Source organism: Cetorhinus maximus, chromosome 17 (genome assembly GCF_964194155.1).
Source record: "Cetorhinus maximus chromosome 17, sCetMax3.hap1.1, whole genome shotgun sequence".
Classification (NCBI taxonomy): domain Eukaryota; kingdom Metazoa; phylum Chordata; class Chondrichthyes; order Lamniformes; family Cetorhinidae; genus Cetorhinus; species Cetorhinus maximus.
This window is the reverse complement of record NC_135895.1, coordinates 52,004,755-52,026,982: the sequence shown is the minus strand read 5'-3', so window position 1 is coordinate 52,026,982 and position 22,228 is coordinate 52,004,755. Positions and strand designations below refer to the sequence as shown.

At 44.0% G+C, this 22,228-nt stretch overlaps 1 protein-coding gene across 2 annotated transcripts in view; it reads left to right on the top strand.

Moving 5' to 3' along the window:
- The window catches only part of hook1 (hook microtubule-tethering protein 1), an 88,728-nt gene that overhangs the window by 42,265 nt on the left and 24,235 nt on the right, over positions 1-22,228 (top strand). For both annotated transcript variants that reach the window (XM_078561197.1, XM_078561196.1), the window contains exons 10-16: positions 1,200-1,340; positions 2,854-3,055; positions 3,840-3,950; positions 18,216-18,303; positions 19,122-19,182; positions 19,726-19,866; positions 21,044-21,131. In XM_078561197.1, the coding sequence (XP_078417323.1) occupies positions 1,200-1,340; positions 2,854-3,055; positions 3,840-3,950; positions 18,216-18,303; positions 19,122-19,182; positions 19,726-19,866; positions 21,044-21,131 (832 nt within the window). The remainder of the gene's footprint in view (positions 1-1,199; positions 1,341-2,853; positions 3,056-3,839; positions 3,951-18,215; positions 18,304-19,121; positions 19,183-19,725; positions 19,867-21,043; positions 21,132-22,228) is intronic.

Sequence of the window (22,228 nt, the reverse complement as noted above, 5' to 3'; positions counted from 1 at the left end):
TGTTGTTCTTACACACTTGCTCACTATCATTTCTGCATATTTCACTTTTGCGTCACACCTGACTTGTTCTCTGGTTCGCACTTTGGCTGCTTGAGTTACCACTAGAAAGGTTAAAGCTTGTTCATCACTATTATTTATTTTCATGTTTTTCCTTTGCTTTTCTGCTTCTTTCAATAATTCTGTTGTTTCTTTCTTGTGCTAGTGTTTATTTTTCTTTGGTTTCCTATCTTTTTTTCTTTTACGCAACATTGAAGTTATGTTTTATTGCTTACTGCTTGTTCATTTGAATTTGCAGGTTTTTCTCTACTTTTCCATAGTTCATCCTTTTCTTTTCTCCACAATCTTCCTCCCTAATATGTAATCTCAATTACTTTACTTTCTTCCTGATAACATTTTGACTTTCAACTCAGCACATTTAAGGATCAAGAAAGATGGCATGATGAAAACCAGGCACAGTAAGTGTACACTTTATCCGGTATGATTTTTTTTCCAGTTCTGTTTATGTAAAGATGCCTTTGTGTACAGAATTATTGCTTTTATAGCTTGTCAAAAATTGTATGTAAATCACATTATACAGGTATGCAAAGGGAGTAGCTGAGAGAGTTCTGCCTCCCAATCTCCCCTTCCCATTTCTATATATGGATGCTGCTTAGCTTGGCACATTCTTGGCTGTCAACTTAGTGTGTGGGGAGCTATGTCCTACTAATCTGTGACATAGCCAGATGTACCAGCGCACTGCACAATTTTCTTTATATTGCTATCAGATTATTTCTCTGGTTTCATCTGTACAATTTGGTCTTTCGTATGAAAAATTGAAGGCCTAAATTACAATTTCTAATATATAATTATATGTAGAAGAATGAATAAGGAGACGGTATTTTCAAAATGCATACAATGCACCTTTGTAGCATAAACAAGTATTGAAATGATTTCATAAGCAAGTGACCTTGAATTGTTTGTAGCTGCCTTTTGAATTACAAGATTAGATTATGGCCTGAAATCATTGAAAAATATTAATTATTTTTACAATGAATTTGTTGTTGGTGGGTATCATAGTAGACATGTCAGTCAATGCATGATTTTGTCATTGCGAAAGGGTTACTGGTTGTGACATGGTTCGCTGCAAGTTTGGTCACTCGGATTAGGGTTTCCTTTTATATATATTTCAAAGGATCTATTTTTGTCTTCATTCTCTCTAGGCTTGAAGCAGCAAAGGATGACTATCGTGTTCACTGTGAAGAACTGGAGCGACAACTGATTGAGATACAGCACAGAAATGATGAATTAAATAGCCTGGCCGAAGAAAATCTTGCTCTAAAAGATGAAATTGATGTCCTAAGGTAAAGGAATGTTAACAGTGCCTGATATTTGACAATTCCCAACGATATTGTATTAACACTAATTAGGGATTGTTTCACGACAATCTATACTGTTAAAGGTTGATCTCTGGTTAAAGTACCAGAATAACATTGTATCGTGTCCATATCATTTGTGACCTGTATGAAATTTGTACATAAGATTGCATTGCTGCTGTGATAAGTAAATGAATAACTCCTCCGTTACCTAGCTCTCAAGAATTACAGGTAGCTCCTCCCCTCTCGTAAATATAAGTTTAAAGTGATAATGACATAATGAACACTGGGGAGGAAAAACTGGAAATCCATGAAGATACAAATTTTATAGGCCTGCCCATCCTGGTATAATTGTTGTCATCATGCAGTTTACTGAATTGAGAGGCTTTTGCTGAAACTTTAGAGAATTCTGCCAGTGTGTTATCAGTGTGATTAGAGTAAATAAATAAGGATTCTGCAGGATTGTTATTAGGCTTTCAGCAAAGTGCAGTGCTTCCTGGTGTACAGCGTTCAACCAGCCACTGAGCCGAGATTTTTCGATAGGCATTATTAGAACATCAACATTACCCTATTTATTTTAACCCATTTAACTGGGGTCACCATATGTTTCATTTTTAAAGGGACAGTCCCGTATTTAAGCCCTATTGCAGGTATCCTGACTTTTCCTTAAAATGTAGAGTATTGTCAAGTATTTTCTGCCTCCTGATGCCTGTTACATTTCATAACATCTGATTTTCATCAGAACTGTTCTTATGAAGAGTCATTAACCTGAAACGTTTACTCTGTTTCTCTCCAAAGATGCCACCTCACCTGCTGAGTATTTCCAGCATTTTCTGTTTTTAATGTCACATTTCCAGCATCTGTAGTATTTTTCTATTGCACTTGGTAATTTGTTTTGTAATTTTTCTTGTTCACTGAAGAATAGTGAATATTGATTTATGGTTCTATGCATTTAATAGTTCCTCTTGGATTTGTGATTTTAACTGAATTTACAAATCTATACAATTCTGGTATTTCGATATCAATGAGATTCTGGAAAATCCAGGAAGAAAGTGTTTTGTGCTTTACAATTAGTGGTTCCATTAGGCTGTTATGATTACCATCCTTTCTCAGGCCTGCAATTGATTTCCTCTTGTTCACTCTTATCTTGTAGGCTTTTTGGTAATTTTTTTGGTTCACTTCTCAATACAGTGGTTCCTGTTGACTGCCTCCTGAAATTTACTGCAGCTGATTACAGGGCAAGATATTGAGTGAAGTGTTCAGAAGGAGTTGGGTTTTAATAACATCAAAGATTTTTAAAACTCTTGTTGAACCCTTTTATGTGTATCAAAACAACATTCTATGTATGAGTAAGCATGGGGACTTCAGAGTATAGTTAAACTTAATCTGAACAGTGATTTATAGGAGCTTTATGGTTTTTAAGCTGAACAGACTTCGAGGCTGGGCACAGAGCTTTGGAGGCCAAGAAGACTTTTATGTGTTCTGACCACTGTTTTTGCAGGAATTATTCAGATAAGGTCACCAAATTAGAAGCCTCAGTGGAGACATACAAAAAAAAACTTGAAGATCTGAATGACTTGAAGCGGCAGATGAAATTATTGGAGGACAAAAACGTGATGTATATGCAGAATACAGTCAGCCTAGAGGAAGAACTCCGAAAAGCTAATGCTGCACGTGCTCAGCTAGAGACATACAAAAGACAAGTAAGCATCAACCGCAAATCTTCTTACCTGACTGGAGTGTGTAGTTTCATGACAAATCATTATTTGTACTATAATATAAATAACTTAATCGTAAAATGAAATAGCTTCCGGGATCGTCTAATCGGTAAATGCACTGTTCAACGCCATACAAAGTCATATAGGCTAGAAGATCCCACAATTGATTTATGGTCTGTGTCGAGTAAGTCCATTGTATCAGCATTCCTGATCTAGGGATGTGAAAAGTCAACTGGATAACTAAAGACGTAGGCTAAAATTAAATTCAATACCAAATGTTGGAACTGTTCAAAATTTTAACAAACTAATTCTTTTGTAGCTTTTTAGAAATACTGTAGTTGAAGGAAAATTGTAAAAATATTTTATAGCATTTCCCCACCCTCATGAAAATGCTAAATTATACAGTTTTTAACTTTTATTTTTTCCTGAGATGTAAATTTCACTGGCAAGGTCAGCATTTGTTACCCATCTCTAATTACCCTTGATAAAACAGGTCTTTTACTACCCTACTGAAATGTCCATTGCATATGTATGATAATAGACATTTGTGGCATCTCTATTGTTGCCCCAGTTGGGAGCAGTTGATTTTGAATAGATCAGGGATTGATCCTGAGAGTTTTTTTTAGGTTGTTTGACCAAAGTGTCGTGCTGGGTGGTGCATTTACCTACTGAATCAGTGAGGAAGGCCATACTTTTCCCAATTTACTATAACAGTGTCATTTGATCTAATGACTTTTTGTAATACTGGCTGCTTTATTGTCGTTAAAAGGTTCAGGAACTCCACAACTCATTGTCTGAGGAAGTAAGAAGAGCAGACAAACTGGCTTTTGAATTGAAACAGGTTGAGGAAAAGCATGAAACATTATTGAAAGAAAAAGAGGCAAGTGCCCTTGGCATTCAGATAGCAATACATGGTTTGATTTCTGAGCTCTTCAAACCTGAGTAGTTTGCTTGCTGAAATGTTTTAAACTGTCATGTCACTATAAGGCATTTATTATGATGTGGTTTTCATTGCATATACTTTCCTAAAAACCTGTCACCTACCATCACGAAACTTAAGAAACAAATACAATTCCTGGTTTCCTAGCCTTCATGACAATTAGATATAGCTCAGGTCTTTTGACATTGACTAAGTTCTGCACAACTCATATGTTGTAAAACATTAGTTTGAGAATTTGATGCATGGTGGTTTAGTATTTTATCCAATACTCAACACTTCTTATCTCCTCATCTCCTTGTTGTATTGTAAGATCAGACTTCCTTTCCGTAGACTGATCGTATTTTGTACCTTCTTGACTAAGGAAATGGCTGCTGGTGTTTCCCAAGCCCCTTGTTCTCCAGTGTAGTTTTGTAGATGACAGATGCAATGCTACACAAAAGGAGCAGGCAGTGGCAGATTTACAGTTAGTCCTGTGCTCAGCTTCATTTTTGCTCCCCCCACCCCAACAGGATTCCCCCCCACCCTCATCCCGGGCACAAGCCAAAACTACGGGGCACTGGTTATTTCACCGGCTTTTTTCACTATTTCTGCACACTATCATACAACCATAGTTCACACAGTCAATCGAGAAAACTTATGCCTCTAACGAGATGGTACAACTTAAAATGTGTACGTAAATGCTTTGCCCTTGTGGCGCAATCGGTTAGCATGTGGTACATTAATGGCAGGATTGAGGCGTGTGCAATGCCAAGGTTGTGAGCTCAAGCCAAACATGAACTTTCGACTGGCTGTGAAATGGGACACGGTGCAATCTTGTGCGATAAAATAATCCAATTGGAAGGGACCAATTTCTGTAGATTGAGAACAGATCTGGCCCGGTTAAATGTCTCAAGTATCAATATAAATGCTGCAAATACTCAGCAGATGAAACAGCTTCTGTAAAGGGAGAAGTGGAGGCTATGATCCTTCTGATATCGCTGATTCTGCACTGTGTTTCATCCCAGTATTGACTCTTTAGCTCATTTCATGTTGTTTAATTTGTTGCCAATTTCTTGGATTGAAAGAAGTTGAAGCAATGGTGGCTATAATCTAAACTGTCCGATGTTTAATCGGTAATATAAGATGTAATGAATAGGTTAACCATTCAGGATAGTGATTAAAGCCCGTGGTTAAGTTCAATCTTATAAAACAATTGGGGCTGAATTTTTCCCTCGTTGGGCGGGCCTGGCGGGAGTGGGTGGGGGGCAGTCGGGGACCCAAATGCCGCCCGCGATCGGCTCAGCACCACAATTTCACGCTTGGCCCGCCCTGCGTGGATCGCGAGCGGTAGCACTGGGCTACCTGTGTGGGTGGGGGAAGGAGGGAGAGCGGGCCTGGCACGCAGTTCGCGCATGCACGCAAAAGAGTGCTTCAATCTCCCTGAGGCATGGAGCTGCCTCACTGTGTCGCATGAGATGGGACATGTTTTTAATGTCAAAAGAAAGCTTTTATTTAATTTGTATTAGCTTTAGGAAACCTCATCCCGCTTGTGGATGAGGTTTCCTAAAAAATGTAAAGGCCACTTGGCCTTTTCGCCTGCCCGCCAACCGTTAGGTTGGTCAGGCAGCGTAAATTTGAAGTTAATTAGTTCGTTAATGGCCTTAATGGGCCTTTCAGTTATCGGTGGGCACGCAGCTGACTCCAGCGTGCGCCTGCCGAACGAAATATCGCGATACAGCATGATGACGTTGGGACGCATGCCCAATGTCATTGCATGTCACATTACGTTTGGGCATGTCGGGCACGCACCCGCACGCCGAAGGTAAAATTCTGGCCTTAATTTATACCCGAGCTCACCTCACAACTTATTTATTGCCCTTTAAAATGCATCAGTGTATGAAGCAGGCAATAGAATTCTCAAAATATGCTAGGCAGTGTTGGGGGCAGGGGGTCGTCGTGTAGTCTCCCGACTAGTGGTCTCCAGGCTCATTTAACCTGTGACTCTCTTCGATCTCTCTCCCCATCCTTATTCTGGAGTTTTTAAAGAAAGACTGAAATGTAATAATGCTTTGAGACATCCGGTGGCCATGAACAATGAGAATACAGCCAATAAAGTACTGTTAAGTTGCAGTCACTGGTGCACACAGGAAGCTCCCACAAACAACACGTGACCTTTACCAGATAACCTGCTTTTTTGACGCTGGTTGATGGATAGCAGGCCTGCAGGGAAAATTTCCTTGTTCTTACAGAAAACAGCGTCAGCCTGAACCTTCGTAAGCACACACCGCAACAAGGGCTGAAGCTTGAAGAAAACATCAACACCACTCCCTTTCCCACCCAGTTCCCTCTGAATGAATAGCATCACAATGGAATGGCATCCTCATTGCCTCGGGCTCCATCCCTCACTGTCCTCCCAGTCATTGTTCAGTTCAACTCGGATCCCAAATCGGTTTTTGCAATATTCAGGCTTTCTTTTTCTGCTGCTGTACTGCCTACAAAGAGAAGGGTTGTGCATCCAAATCGTCTCTCTCTCTCTCTCTCTCTCTCCCTCTTTCTCTCTTCTCTCTCTCTCTCTCACCCCTCCATTTTACAACCTATGTTGGAAACCAACTGCCCAGCAATGCAATCTGGGGCCTCTGAAAGGTAGAACCATGTCACCATTCCTCTCCCTGGAACCATCTTGCATTCATTGTACTCACCCTGCACAACTGAAACCTGCAGTGCCTTGACAAGAGCAGCCTGCACACTATAACCGAGTAAGCAGAGAAGGATGAATCTAAAAGCTGCAAGAGGTGGCATTATGATAGGGACATTACTGGAGCGTGTCTCCCGTCTCTCAGATCTCAGCCATCCATCCACATTGCCTGGAGCACGCTATTGCTGCTTATTCCCAAATCCTCCTTCCCCAGCCCCCGCCGCCCCACCGCCCTACTCTTCCTCTCCCTCCCCTTCTCTCTAGCCACATCAAGCTTGCAAATCGTTTAACCGTTTGTTTTAGTGTTTTGAGAGGAGGGAAATTGCCAGGAGATTTTTTTGTATACAGCCGAGCAGACAGTTTAATGTTAGCTGAGAGACAGCACTTCCAACAGTTCAGCACTCACTCGTCATTTTGGGGGCCCCCCCTGTCGTTTGGGGGCCCCGTGCATGTTTCATTGTAAATCTGCCTCTGGTAGCAGGTTACCTAGCCTATTTCTCTTCCCCTTCAATGTGGAAACAATTAGTCACTTTTAAATTTTATCCTTGGGATATGGGCATCTCTGGCAAGGCCAGTATTTGTTGCCCACTCCTAATTGCCTTTGAGAAGGTGTTGATATGCCGCCGCCTTGAACTGCTGCAGTGCACCTGGTATAGGTACACCCACAGTGCTGGGAGAAAGGGAGTTCCAGGATTTTCACCCAACCACAGTGAAGGAACAGCAATGTAGTTCTAAGTGAGGATAGTGTGTGGCTTGGAAGTGAACTTGCAAGTGGTAGTGTTCCCATGCACCTGCTGCCTTTGTTCTTCTAGGTCAGCCTTCCCCAACCGTTTCACTCAAGGGGGCCACATTTGCATTTTTTTCTCACTCAAGTGGGTATATGTGTACGTGTTGGTGTGTGATGATGAGAGAGAGTGAGAAACCTGAGATTGGAAGTAAGGCGCACACTCACTTCCCCTTTCTCCACCACACTCTCTCCCTCTCTCCTACACACTTTCTCCCTCACTCTCTCATCCCCATGCACCCTCCCCCGTGCACCCACTCCCTCAGTCCCAGATGCTCACTCCCAGATGCATACACACACTCTCTCATGTGCGTGTGCACACACACTCACACACAAGACACACACACACACACGTGCTCTCACTCCCGCGCACACACACACATGCTCTCGCTCACTCCCTCTCGTGTGCGCGCACACACACAAACATACACAGACAGACACACACTCTCTCTCTCTCACACGCACACAGATACACTCTCTGTCTCTTTCTCTCTCTTGCTCCCCCCAGCCCACACACATACACATTTACTCTCTCACTCCCATGTACTCACCATGGCACTGTCTCCTCCCCGGGCCTGCTGCAACGTTTGCCCCGCCTGGGCTCACCATAACATTCGCCCTGCCTTGGCCCAGTGCAGCATTCACCCTGCCTGGGCTCCAGCCCCCACCACACCCTGGCTCCCTGGGCTCCAGCCTCGCTGCATCTTGGCTTTCCTTGGGCCCAGCAGCCCTTAGCACACTCACCAGCACTGGTGTTCACTGCTCCTCCAATCAGAGACTGTTTCTCTCCCTCATTTGCTGCTGATAGGCTCAGTAGTGAGGCTATCAGCAGCAAATGTGGGAGAGAAACACTCTCTGATTAGAGGAGCAACCCCTTGCAAAATCTTGAATTTCACTTACCTGCATATTGAACTTACCAGCCTGTCTTACTGGCTTTTGAACAGTGGCTCCGTGGGCCACATAGAGGGGCAGCCTGTGGGCCACCAGTTAGACAAGCCTGTTCTATGTGGTAGAGGTCATGTGTTTGGAGGGTACAGTCGAAGGAGCCTTGGTGAGTTGCTGCAGTGTATCTTATAGATGGTACACACTGCTGCCATCATGCAACAGTGGTTCAGGGAGTCAATGTTTAAATGGTGAATGGCTGTTGATGAAGCAGGCTGCTTTGTCCTGGATGGTGTCAAGTTTTTTTTAATGTTATTGGAGCCACACTTATCCAGGCAAGTGGAGCATGTTTATCACACTCCTCACTTATGCCTTGTAGATGGTGGACAGGCTTTGGAGAGATGGAAGTGCATTACTTGCTGCAGAATTCCCAGCCTCTGACCTGCTCTTGTAGCCACAGTGTTTATGTGGCTGGTCCAGTTCAGTTTTTGGTCAATGGTAATCCCCAGGATATTGATGATGAGGGATTTAGTGATGGTGATGCCATTGAATGTCATAGGGAGATGGCACATGTGTGGTGTGAGTGCTACTTGACAGTTATCATCCAAGCCTGAATGTTGTCCAGGTCTTGTTGTATATGGACGTGAACTGCTTCAATATCTCAAATGGTACTGAGTGTTGTGCAATCATCAGCGAACATCCCCCTTATACTCTTATGATGGAGGGAAAGCCATTGATGAAGTAACTAAAAATGATTGGGCCTACGACACTACTCTGAGGAACTCCTGCAGTGATGTCCTGGAGCTGAGAAGATTGGCCTCCAACAACCACAACCATTTTCCTCTGTGCTAGGTATGATTCCAACAAATGGAGAGTTTTCCCCCTGATTCCCATTGACTTCACTTTCATCAGGGCTCCTTGATGCCACATTTCGTCAAATGCTGCTTTGATGTTAAGGTCAGTCACACTCACCTCACCACTGAACTTGAGAACTTTTGTCCATGTTTAGGCTAAGGCAGTAATGAGGTCAGGAGCTGAGTGGCCCTGGCAGAACCGAAACTGAGCATCAGTGAACAGTCATTGCTTTATAAGTTCTGCCTGATAGCACTGTCGACAATCCCTTCACTTTGGTGATCGAGAGTAGCCTGATGGGCCTGTAATTGGCCAGGTTGGATAATGTCCTGCTTTTTGTGAACACGATGTATCTGGGCAATTTTCCACATTGCTGGGTAAATGCCAGCATTGTAGCTGTGCTGGAACAGCTTGGCTAGGGACATGGCTAGTTCTGGAGCACAAGTCTTCAGTACTATTGCCGGAATGTTGTCAGGGCCCATAGCCTTTTGTAGTATCCAATGCCTTCAGCCATTTCTTGATCAATTTAATCAATTTGACTGAAGTCTGCTAACTGTAATGCCATGTACTTCAAGAGGAGGCCGAGATGGATCATCCACTCGGCAATTCTGGCTGAAGCTGGTTGCAAATGCTTCAGCCTTGTCTTTTGCACTGATGTGCTGGGCTCCCCCATCATTGAGGATGGGAATATTTGTGCAGCCTCCCCATCTCCTCCGGCAAGTTGTTTAATTGTCCATCATCATTTACGGCTGGATGTGCCAGGACTGCAGAGCTTAGATCTGATCCGTTGGTTGTGGAATTGCTTACCTCTGTCTATCGCTTGTTGCAAATGCTGTTTGGCATGCAAGTGGTCCTGTGTTGTAGCTTCACCGGGTTGACATCTCATTTTTAGATATGCCTGGTACTGCTCTTGGCATGCTCTCTTCATTAAACCAGGGTTGATCCCTCAGCCTGATAGTAATGATAAAATGGGGTATGTACCAGGCCAAGAGGTTGCAGATTGTGGTTGAATGCAATTCTGCTGCTGCTGATGGCCCACCGCACCATAACGGATGCCCAGTTTTGTACTGCACGATCTGTTCTAAATCTGTCCCATTTAGCGCAGTTCTAAAGCCACACAACATGATGCAGGGGATTGTCAGCGTGAAGACAGGACTTCAGCTCCACAAGGACTGTGCAGTGGTCACTCCTGGAGGGAAGGGCAGGGGAGCAGGGCAGGCTGCAGGGTCTGCCACAGGAGCAGGGCAGGCTCCAATGCGCCCCTTGCTTTCTTGATGACTGCCTTGCTGCTCTCCTCGAGGAGGTGGCAGCACAGCAGGAGGTGTTGGTTCCCCAGGATGGGAGGAGGAGGCCCCCCCCCCAAATGACCAAACGTGCCTGGGAGGAGGTGGCGGAGGTGGTGAGCTCCCACAATGTGGTGCGATGCACTTGGATCCAGTGCCGTAAGCCCTTCAATGATTTGTTGCGCTCTGGAAGGGTGAGTACCATGCTGGCATTGGGCATTTAACCCAGCAGGTAGCCTTAGCCTTTGAGGCCCCCCCCACACCCCCCAAGTCTTACTGTCGTGACTGTATTGAATCGTGTTGGGCATTTCTCGTACGTTGGGTGGGCAAGCAAATAGTGCCCATGCTTAGATCAGCCTGATTGGTTCATGAGGAGATGAGCTCTCCCCCGCACCATGTGTTGCTCTTAATCGCACATGACTAGCCTGGGGCAACCTGCAGGAGATGCAGCTAGGTGCATACTCAGAATTCCAACACATGTCCTATTCACGGTGATGAGATTGTGGAAGGAGAGCCTCAAGGTGTCGTGGCCAAGAATTGTCGGCTGCCCTCAACGCTGCACCTAGTTGCACCTCCTTGCTATGGGAGCAAAGACAGTGTGTTTTCTAAAGTGATGTACACAGAACGTGTCCAAGGTGGCCGTTAAGGGGGTGCTGGGAGCAGGCATACTATCTTTGTGTGACTGATCAGCAGTAGCCAGGAGAGGAGGCCTGATATGGGCCACTGTGGTTGGGGTGCAGCGTGCGCGTGCAAAGTCCATGTGCAAATTGCCGCAATGAATGGTCTTCTCTGTTTTTCAGGAAAAGAATGCTCACAATGTGTCTGAGCATTCGAGGACTGGAGGCGGCCAGGCCCAACTGATGATGTTGAGCTGCTTTGAACAGGAGACCCTGGAGCTTGAGAGGCGCCATGCGCCCAGGTCAACTGGTGTTGGTGAGGCTGGGGTGGAACGGCCAGGTATTTGAGGCCGACAGTGAGATCCGCTATATCCTCCCAACATCCATAGCACTGATGATTGTTTGATTTGTTATTGTTGCAACATTTCTTGGTCACAGACTGATAGAGTCAGAGGTGTGGATCATAGAAAAAGGCCCTTCGAAGATGCGCATGTCAAACACCTTCCAAAGTCTCATTATCCCATTTCCCAGCACTATTCCCATGGCCTCGTATGCCACGGCATCGCAACTGCATATTCAAATACTTATTACATGTTAGGAGGGTTTCTGCATCCACCACCCTTTCAGGCAGTGCGTTCCACATTCCCAACACACTGTGTGCAAAAGTTGCTCATCACATCCCCTGTCAACCTCATGCCCCTTATCGTAAATCTATGCCCCCGGTTACTCATCCCTCTGCCGAGGGGAAAAGTCCCTTTCTGTCAATCCTATCTATGCTCATAGTTTTATAAGTCTCAATAATGTCACCCCTCAATCTCCTCTGCTCCAGGGGAAATAACCCCAGTCTATGCTATGTCTTCTCATAATTCAAACTCTCCAGCCCAGCCAGCATCCTGGTCAACGAACTCTGCATTCTCTCCACTCCAATCACATCCCTCCCGTGAAGTGCATTTCACAACTGAACGCAGAACTATAGCTGTGGCCTTGGCAGCGTTTTCTGCACTTGAAACATTACCTTCCTGTTCCTATATTCTATTCCTCGGCTAATGAAGGCAAGTATGGCATTTACCTTCTTAAACACCTTATGTACCTGTCCCGCTACCTTTTGGGATCTGTCAACATGCACAGCAAGGTCATTCTGATCCTCCTTACTTTCCACGGTCCTACCATTCGTTGTATATTCCCGTGACTTGTTTCTCCTGCCCAAGTGCATCACCTCACACTTATCCACATAACATTCCATTTGGCATTCCTTAGGCCACCTGACCAGCCTATCTGTATCCGCCTGTAATGTAAGGGTATCCTTCTCACTATTTGCCACCCCACCAATATTCATGTCCGTAGGTTCTGGAAGGTTGAGCGCAAAATAAGCCAGGGGGAAAGGGATGAAGTGTGTCACTGTGTGCACACTAACTGATCCACTGTCCTTGTTAATTTCAGCATCATCAGAGCATGGCTGGCAGGAGGAATTGCAGATACCCCCCTCTCACACCTGAGGGCCCTCAAGTGTCACCTGCGTCACACCATTTCTGCGAGGCAGGCACCAGCACAGATACTAGCACCTCAGTGGTCATTGCGACATTGGCTAGTGTCCTGGGGCACAGTGGAGAGGACACTTCACATTCACTGGAGGAGCTGGCAGAGACAGAGTGTGCCAATGGCGCCAGCAGTTGGAGGACTGCAGGGGACCAGGCACATGCTGAGTCGGGGCGTGATGATGTGCCTCTGGAATTGTCCACGATGCAGCAGCTGCAGAAAATGTGGCCGGGTGTGCGGGAGCATCTGGGAGTGATACATGAGACTATGCTTCGCTTGGTGTCCGTGGTGGAGGAGTCCACATGGAGCATCACTGATGCAATGAGCCTCATGGCAGAGCTTCATGCTTCTTCCATGGAGATAGTGGCGACTCTCGTGGAGAGGCTCCTCCAGGAGAACAATCAGGTTCTCCTGGGGTTACACTTGGACCTGCAAGCCCTCACAGGGCCAGTGGCCACCGCTGGTCATTGCCAATGTGGGAGATGGTGTGGGCTTCAAGCATCCCAGCTCGTTGCCCGTCTATCGACAGTGAGCGGGGAGGTCCGGGGTGACCTCACATTGGCGGAACAGTTGCCTGTAATATCTGCGGGCTCCTCTCATGGCGCTCCGGATGAGGGCACCAGCTGCTCCGCCCCCCCTCCCAGTGACCGATTCATCGGGTGAGGCTGGGACGCCTGGGGAGATGCCAGCTGTGGAACTGGCAGATCCCTTCCAGGCGGGCCCAGCACAGTCTCCACGGGCCAGAGGACGACCGTCAAGGTAATCAAGGCCAACAAGACAGCAGAGTCAGTAGTCTGTCTCAGATCCCACTCCAAGCGATGGGGCAGCACCAAGACGTAGCACCCGTAAACGAAAGCATAAGGCACCTAAGGCACACCACGGGTTTCTCACTGGTGCTTTTGTGTTGGCCCGAGATTAGGTACTCTACTTTCTGCTTGATTAACGTTTTGTTTTGGATTTGTGAGAACTTCTGATGGTTAAAATAAAAACCAGATGTGTTACCATGGCTGAGGGTGGCTCCTTTGTTCTGCATTTGTATGTTTAAGATAAATGCCATGAGTGGTTGTTTCGACATTGAAGTTTATGGCCAAAGCCCTTAGTTGCAGCTGATGACCTGGCAGATTTAGCACTTAGGTGCCGAGTATGGAAGCGCCAGGCAAGGCTGGTCCTGCTAATCCATTTGTGTTGAGCTAGCTGAAGGTTCGTTGGATTAAAGACTCCCGGGTGTCCCTGCCTCCTGGGTCAGCGTTTAGCCCCTCATCACTCCCCTGTGCTTCCTCATCCTCAGAATCAGTGCTGGTCTCATCGTGTGCAGCCACATCCACTGTGTCGACATCTTCATCGTCCGCTGCGTCCCCCCTTTCCAGCGCAAGATTGTGGAGAGCACAGCATGCAACCACTATCAGCGACACACGATCTGGGGGGTACTGGAATGCGCTCCCTGAGTGGTCCAGGCATCGGAAGTGCATCTTGAGTAAACCGATGGCTCTTTCCACCACAGCCTTTGTGGAGACGTGGCTCCTATTGTACCGCTGCTCAGCTTCTGATATTGGATGGCAGAGAGGCGTCCTGAGCCACCTTCTGAGGGGATAGCCCTTGTCACCCAGCAGCCAACCATCAAGCCGAGCCAGAGCACTGAAGAGTCCTGGCACCTGGGAGTGTCTGAGGATGTAGGCCTCGTGGGAGCTGCCTCGGTACCTTGCACACACTTATAGAATCAGCATCCTGTGATCACACACTATCAACACATTCATAGAGTGGAAGCCCTTCCTGTTGATGAAGGCACCGGGCTTACCTGCTGACGCCTTGATGGCCACATGTGTGCAGTCTATTGCACCCTGGACGCGGGGGAAGCCAGCAATGGCTGCGAGGCCTCTGGCTTGCTGTGCCTGGCTTGCCTGGCCCCAGCGGAAGTGGATGAAGGTCTCTGCACGCCTGAACAGAGCGTCTGTGACCTGCTTGACACAAGTGTGGACAGCTGATTGGGAGACACTGCAAAGATCACCCACCGAGCCCTGGAAGGAACCAGAAGCATAAAAGTTGAGGGCAACTGTGATTTTCAGAGCCACTGGCATGGGGTGTCCGCCCACACAGTTAGGAGAGATCTCAGGGCCAATCATCTCACAGATGTAGTTGACTGTCTCCCTTGACAGTTGGAGCCTCCTTTGGCACTGCACCTCAGTCATATTGAGGTAGCTGCTTCACTGCCTGTATACCCTGGCAGCAGGATAGTGGTGTCTTCTGCAGCCCCTTCCACCTTGGACTACCTCTTGGCCCTACGCCCCTTGTGCCTGCGCCTGTGCTCCCAAAGGTGTCTCCACTGGAGGCTGATTGTGCACTCCTGGCCTCCTCCTTATTCTAGCCCTCTCTTCTTCCTCAGAGGAGCTGCCTCCAGTGGACATGTCAGAACCCATACCCAGGCTAAAGGGAGGCCCCCGGAAAGCTGCAGGCCCGATAAAGGTTCCTGACTGAAGAGTGCTGAGTTGAAGGTTCAAAGTACACAGAAAGCTGCTGGAATTCGTTCTGAACTGCTGCAGATCACACAGGCAGTTTAAAAAACTTTCTGCAATAAATAATTCACACAGTTTGACGACCCCACTGAGCCCTCTTATCCCGCCAGTGGATGAGTTTCATTAAAATGTCTCTTACCCGCCTGCCTGTTCCGCCATGCGCCCACCCGAAGATCGCATGGGCGCCTGAAAATTGCCATTGATTGACGAATTATGGGCCTTAACTAGCCCATTAATTAAGTGCGGGCGCGCATCGAACTTCATCGCACGCCCGCCTAGCGAAATATCGCAATGGCGCGTGGTGACTTTGGGACGCTCGCCTGATGCCACCGTGTGTCATTTTACACGCTGAAGTGCAGGGCCCTCTCCCCCCCCGCACGTCAAGCAGAAAATTCTGCCCACTGTTGTGAATCTGGAATCACCTGTTTAGTCTGGCAACCCATCACCTGAGAACTTTTGAGTACAAGCTGTAGGAATTCTACATGGTAGGATTGAGTAGCTATGTTATTGGACCAGCAGCACAGAGGCTGAGAGTTCAGCTGCCAACCTGGCAAGTTGTGAAATTATAGAGAATAAATGTTGTAATTTCTTCTTTGACACCAAAAAAAAGGAATGAAATATGTTAGATTGTTTATAAAAATCCAACTGATTTACTGCCATCCCAACCTGTGATTGACCCCATTACCATCTGAAGTGGCGTAACAAGGACTTTTTCAAGAAGGAAGTCCTAGTGCTACCACCTTCTCAGAGCAGCAATTGATGGGTAATAAAATCCAGCTTTGAGCATATCTGAGAACAAATAAGATGTGTTGTGGCACCTAAATTAGGATTATTTGAAGATGGTATAAGATAACATTTTATAGCAAATGCGTTTTAGAATTTGGCTGATTATTGCTATGATATTTGTCTATATTGTATTTAGGAAATAGTAAATTCAAAATGCCATGATCATGAGTCATTGAGGATTTTATTATAAGCCACCTTCTAAAGATGCGGTTGAACTCAAATAAGCTAATCTCTTTGCTCATTATTACTGTACTTGATTAAGAGTATATGAATACTTCAGATTTGTACTTTACTGTGTTTGTCTTAGAATGCAGTTTCAGTGCAGAACAGTGAAATTAATTGCGTATTTTATAATAGTTCTCAGCTGACCAGAATCCAGCTGCATCGAGGTATGTAATGGAACACAAGTCTGAATATTTGGCTTAAGTGATCTTTCCTGTCCGAATATCTATTGGATAGTGATTTATTTTTCTATAGCTGGCAAGAAAACTAGTTTTAAGGCTTATTTTGAGTTACGGGCTCAAGGAGAAATTGCAGAGGAAGCCAAAACAGCAACGCCAAAAAAAATCATCTGTCATCAGTTAAAGATATTTCTCCCTGGGAAAGAAAATATAATTTACACAAAGATTAGTTATCCATAAATAACTGTTTCTAGTAATTTTAATCCTGGATTTTTTTAAAGAGTTTAGATGATTTGACATAACTTGGGACTTCGTGCACCTACAGTTTGATGTTACCATAATCTTTGTTGGATTTATATATTATAATGGCCATATAATTTCCTTGATGTCAACTGCAAACTTTCACAATGATGGGGCATAATTTTTAATTCACCAGTGTTACGTTACAACCGAAGAGAAGTGAGTTGGCTCCCCTTCTATTCAGCCCCCTCAGTTGGTTGCAACAAAGCTTTTTAAAATTTCTTTACCTCATAAATGCCTTTTCCAATTCAAATGTATTTATTTGTTAATAAGGAGCCAATCAAACCAAGTTTTCTTGAGTCAATGAAAAAGTAAGTTTATTAGTTACTAAACCTGAGAAAAAATGATAAAGACATGACCACACACACACACGTACACACACACACACACACACACACACACGTACACACACACACACACACACACACATCCGAAATAAGAAGGTTAGAGTCCAATAAAAAGTTAGAAGAGTATACGGTTAAGTCCTTTGCTTGTCTTTGAGGCATAGATTGTTGAATGTTGTGGCTGTTTGAAGTTAGTTGGTTTCCTGTAGAATTCTGAGGTTGATTTGGTTAAGGTCTGTACTTTGTCGCGACTCTTTTATCTTCAGAGGGAGAGTGTTCCAGCAGTGTTTTCAGATGACTATATTTTTTTGCTCTCCTCCTCCTTGATTCTGCTTGGCAGAACCAGTTTTTAAAACTCCTGCCTATACATTCCCAGAAAATAATTTAATTGGCTCATCTTGCAGTCATTGTTGCAGACCAAGTAATCCCATTTTTTTTATCTTTTCATCTCCGAAACTTTTGGCACATTTCAAGATATGAATCAATAGGAGATGGGGTTATTTTGTCCTCTACAGGGGGCTTTGACTGTCTGATGTGTATCTGGCTGGTTAGCAGTTCCCATTGTCTTGATAGAACTACAGCTGATCAAAGTCCTTGCATTTTTAATGCCTTCCTCTCTTTGAAGTGAACCTTAACACTCCCAGGATGTGAAATTCCATGCAACATGTCTGCAGTGCAATTCATATAGAAACTTTGCAGATAAATGGTTAACTTAGAGTATTAGACATCAGGTGACTCACAGCAGCCATTTTTTTCAGTGTCTTACCTTGTATTTTTTTTAAAAACAGGTCTTCTTTAAACAGTTCAATATGTCTGTGATTAGCTGGTGAAGTTGTAGGTAGATCTCACTCAGTCACAGCTTCCCATTGTTGTGGCACCAGTGTAGTTGGCATTTTGCATCAGTGAAGCAGATTGCAATGACAATTGTCCACACTAAAAGTCACCATTAATGACAAAGAAAACAAAACTGTGCCAGCACCGGGTTTAAAAATCACTCCACAAAATACACACAACATATAACAAGTAATGGATATCTTAGATTGATTTGAAGTCTATAATCTAATCTCTTCATTCAACTGCTAGTTTAGTAAATCACAAGAGATCTGATATTTATAAAATCAGCAGTGTTGCCTTACACTGATGTTTTTTCTGCTGCATTTGTTGAGAAGTATCCAGTAACATCTTTATGGAGTTGCACGTAGCTGTTATTTACTGGACTATGTTTTTTCTTCTTAGCGACTGATAATAGAACGCGATACTCTTAGGGAAACCAATGAGGAACTCAAATGCACACAAGTGCAGCAAGACCACTTGTTGCAATCAGGTATGAATCAGTTTCTTTAATTGTTCATTTTCTGTGTTCTCTACTTCTTGTAGTTTTCAAACAAGTAAGATTGTGCATATTTTTTCTTCAAGGAGTTTAAGATGCCTTTAAACCCACATATATATAAAACAAAAACAGAATTACCTGGAAAAACTCAGCAGGTCTGGCAGCATCGGTGGAGAAGAAAAGAGTTGACGTTTCGAGTCCACATGACCCTTCAACAGAACTGTTGACCCTTCTGTTGAAGGGTCATGTGGACTCGAAACATCAACTCTTTTCTTCTCCACTGATGCTGCCAGACCTGCTGAGTTTTTCCAGGTAATTCTGTTTTTGTTTTGGATTTCCAGCATCCGCAGTAGTTTTTTGTTTTTATCCACACACATATATATATATATATATATATATATATATATATATATAAATAAATTTATTCACAGAACTTTAGTTGATTTGTCATAACGGCATTGTTTTGGTTGTATCATTTGGAAGTTTTTCATTTTCAAATAAGAACTTTTTAAATTTTCAAATGAGACCAAAATATTTCCTCCTCCTCCTTCATGAGAATGTTGTTACTCTGCCAGAACACTGGATCTATGAACATGCCCAAAGCGTTGTTGAAAGGCATTGATAAATGTGAAAATACCCATTACTGGGTTTTCACACAGAACACTTTTCATAAATGCTTATATCTAGAGAACTAAATATGTACTTGGTGGGAAATGGTATCTTGGATCAAGGATATGTAAGTGGAATTATCATGTTAAAATAGCTTAATTTCCAGCAGTAAAAGGTGAATAAATTAAAATTTTGTTCTCTAGGTAAATTTTCTCTGGCTTCACATGAGGATCTTGCTGCTGAAATCCTTCCTGTGGAATATAGGTACATTTCTTGCATTCCAAAAATTGAAATCCCAAAAACTAATGCTGAAATTTGGAAATCATGTTTTTAACATTGTTTCTTCGATGTGAAAACAGTTTTAATTTCTGGCAGGATCAACACTAAGCTCCTTGGTCCTGAACTTACACAGGTTTCTCAATCTGCTGTGGCTTCCAACCATTTGAGGTGTTTCCCCAGTGGTTGCATTGATATCCTGCCGAAATTTAAGCACAATATCAGGACAATCCCCATGGAAATATATTATCCCTACGTTTAAAATAGATGTACTTCTTAAACACTTCAACAACAATTAATAAATAAACAGAAAGATATCTCATGCAATGAACTTTTCTAAATGCATATATTAATATTTTTTGTTGCATTTGTTTTACTTGGTGATATGTATTGCTTTAAAATTAGTTAGGTAATTATTACACAGTAATATCCAACTTTCACACAGAGGAATAGACAGATACTCCGGAATACAGACATAATGCTGGGCCAGTCACTTTAAACAGCAACATTGCAATTCATTTGTATGTGCAGGGAGAAGTTCATCCGACTGCAACATGAGAACAAGATGTTACAATTGCAACAAGAGGGATCGGAAAATGAACGCATTTTGGTGCTGCAGAAGCTGTTAGACGATGCGAATCGGACAAAAAATGAACTGAAGACGGAAAATAGGTACAAATGTGTTTTTGGTATGACTTGAGCTGCTCTTCAGCTGCTGATTTCTGGGGAAATATTTTTAAATGCCAGGAACCAATCTGATTTACACCCTACTGGCCAGGGGCAGCAGTTGGGTTGAGATGGGAGGCTACTTGGGTCGGGGCAGTCAGATTGGGTGGGGGGGTGATCGGGTCGGGGGGATTAGTCAGGTTAGTCTAGTCAGGGTAGCCTAGTCATGTTGGAAGGGTAGTTGGGTCAGGGGATAGTCAGATGGTCGGGGGTTAATGAGGGTTAGTCAGTGGGTTGATTGGGGAATCGGTTTTGTAGTTACCCAGGTGTTAGATTAGGTTTTAATCGAATGGTTCCTGGATAACTACCCAGGTAAGTACCACAAAACTGTCCGAAGACTCCAATTGTAGCTCAGAGTTGGAGACATTTGCAGAGTGTCCTGGGGAGAAGAATTGCATATCATAAGTTGAAACTTCTCAGGCAGTTCCCACATAGGTCCACACATCAGGACTGCCGAAGGGTCCCAACGCGCATCTTCAGTCATACGTCTGGTCTCTGGTAACCTGGAGACCGGAAGATTTGGGCCCATTTGTTTTTTTAATATATATGAGGATTTTTCAATATTAAAGCAAAGAAGTGACATTAAATTTGTACAGGACAGATGGAGTATTGGATGTAGTGCTGAATGCCCCATTATAGGAAAAATATTAGATTCTCTAAAATGTAAAATTAAGATTTGCAAAATTAACATTCAAAATAAGAGGCTATAGCTATGAAGAAAGATGTGAAGTTTTTTCACTAGAACAGATAAGGTTAAAGAAGGATCTAAAGGAGATTTTCAAAATTGAGAAAGGTTTAAAGAGGTAATTGGTGCCCAATTGTTTTCACTGGTCGGTGAATTGGTACTAAGAATTACCATTAGAAGACAGATGGGGAAAGTTCGAGAAAATGCTTTCATATGGTGAGTGACAAGTGACAATTGAAGCAGAGAATATAAATATAAAGAGAGAAGTTGTTTAAATATTTGAAAGGAAAGAATATGAATGCATATGGGTAAAGGGCAGTGAAATAGAATTAGGAGAGATGTCTTCAGTTGAACAACTAACACCAGCACAGCACGATGATCCAAAGTAATAATTGGTTTAAACTAGTGGTTTTTATTCTTTATAATTTTGTAAAACAGAATTGAAAACCAACGTGTACAAGAACTGCAACATCAGGTTGAAGATCTCCAGAAAGTCTTACAAGAGCAAGGCTCTAAGGCAGAAGAAGTGAGTGATTAAAAGTAATTTAAAGTGGTGTTGTTACATTTATAAAAGAAAGAAGTATAGAAGTAAGTACTTGCATATCTTTATGGAGCTTATAAACAATGGCCCAGATCTTCTGATCTCCGGCTTGTCAGAGACTGGACATACAACCCAAGATACGACTTGGGACCCCGAGGAAGCCCTGGTGCACTCACTCTGTGGGAATTGCCCGAGAAGTTTGAACTTCTGATGGGCAATTCCCTTGCTGTCCAGGAATCTCCGAACAAGTCCCCGACTCTGAGTTAGAGACAGAGACTTCGGACAGTTCTGGTTTACTTACTTGTATAGTTACCCAGGAAATGTTAGACAGAAAAGTCTTGTCCAACTCCCATGTAGCTATACAACTGACCCACATACCCCCGCCCCAAGTCACTCATATTCACCCCCAACCCAACCTGACTAGCCCCCACCACCTGACTAACCCCCCACCACCCAAACTGACTGGACCACAACCTAACAACCCCTCCTAACGTGAGCTGACTACCCCCAACCCACCTCACCTATCTGCCACCCTACCACTTCACCTAGCTGTCATTCCACCCATCTGCCATGCTATCACCCTACCCACCTGCCACCCTACCCACCTCACCTACCTTCCACCCTACCACCTCACCCACTCCTAACCAGTTACCTCACCCACTTACCTACCCTACCACACTACCCATTCACTCACTCATCCGTTCACTAACATTTGCAATAGACATTTACATTTTCCTTATGGCAGCTAGTGCTGTAAAAAAAGAGGGTGTGGTTTCTGTGCAGAATTTATTCACTGCTCTCTGTGAGGATTCCTTTCCTGAGGGAGCTCTTCAACATTGTGGATCGGAAGTCTGGTCTTTTCAACTTATCCAGGTAAGTGGGTGGTTTTCTGCCTGATCAGTGTCGGACGCAGCAGTTCTGACTCTGATTGGAAGATTTGAGTCAATATATTTTGGAGACTTTACAGAATTTATAACACAACAAAATTTAAATCTAGTTGTAATGTTAGATACTGAATAATGGGATCCATTGGGGATATTTTGCATTGTCACTGACACGTTTGCTATTTGAAAATTCCTCTG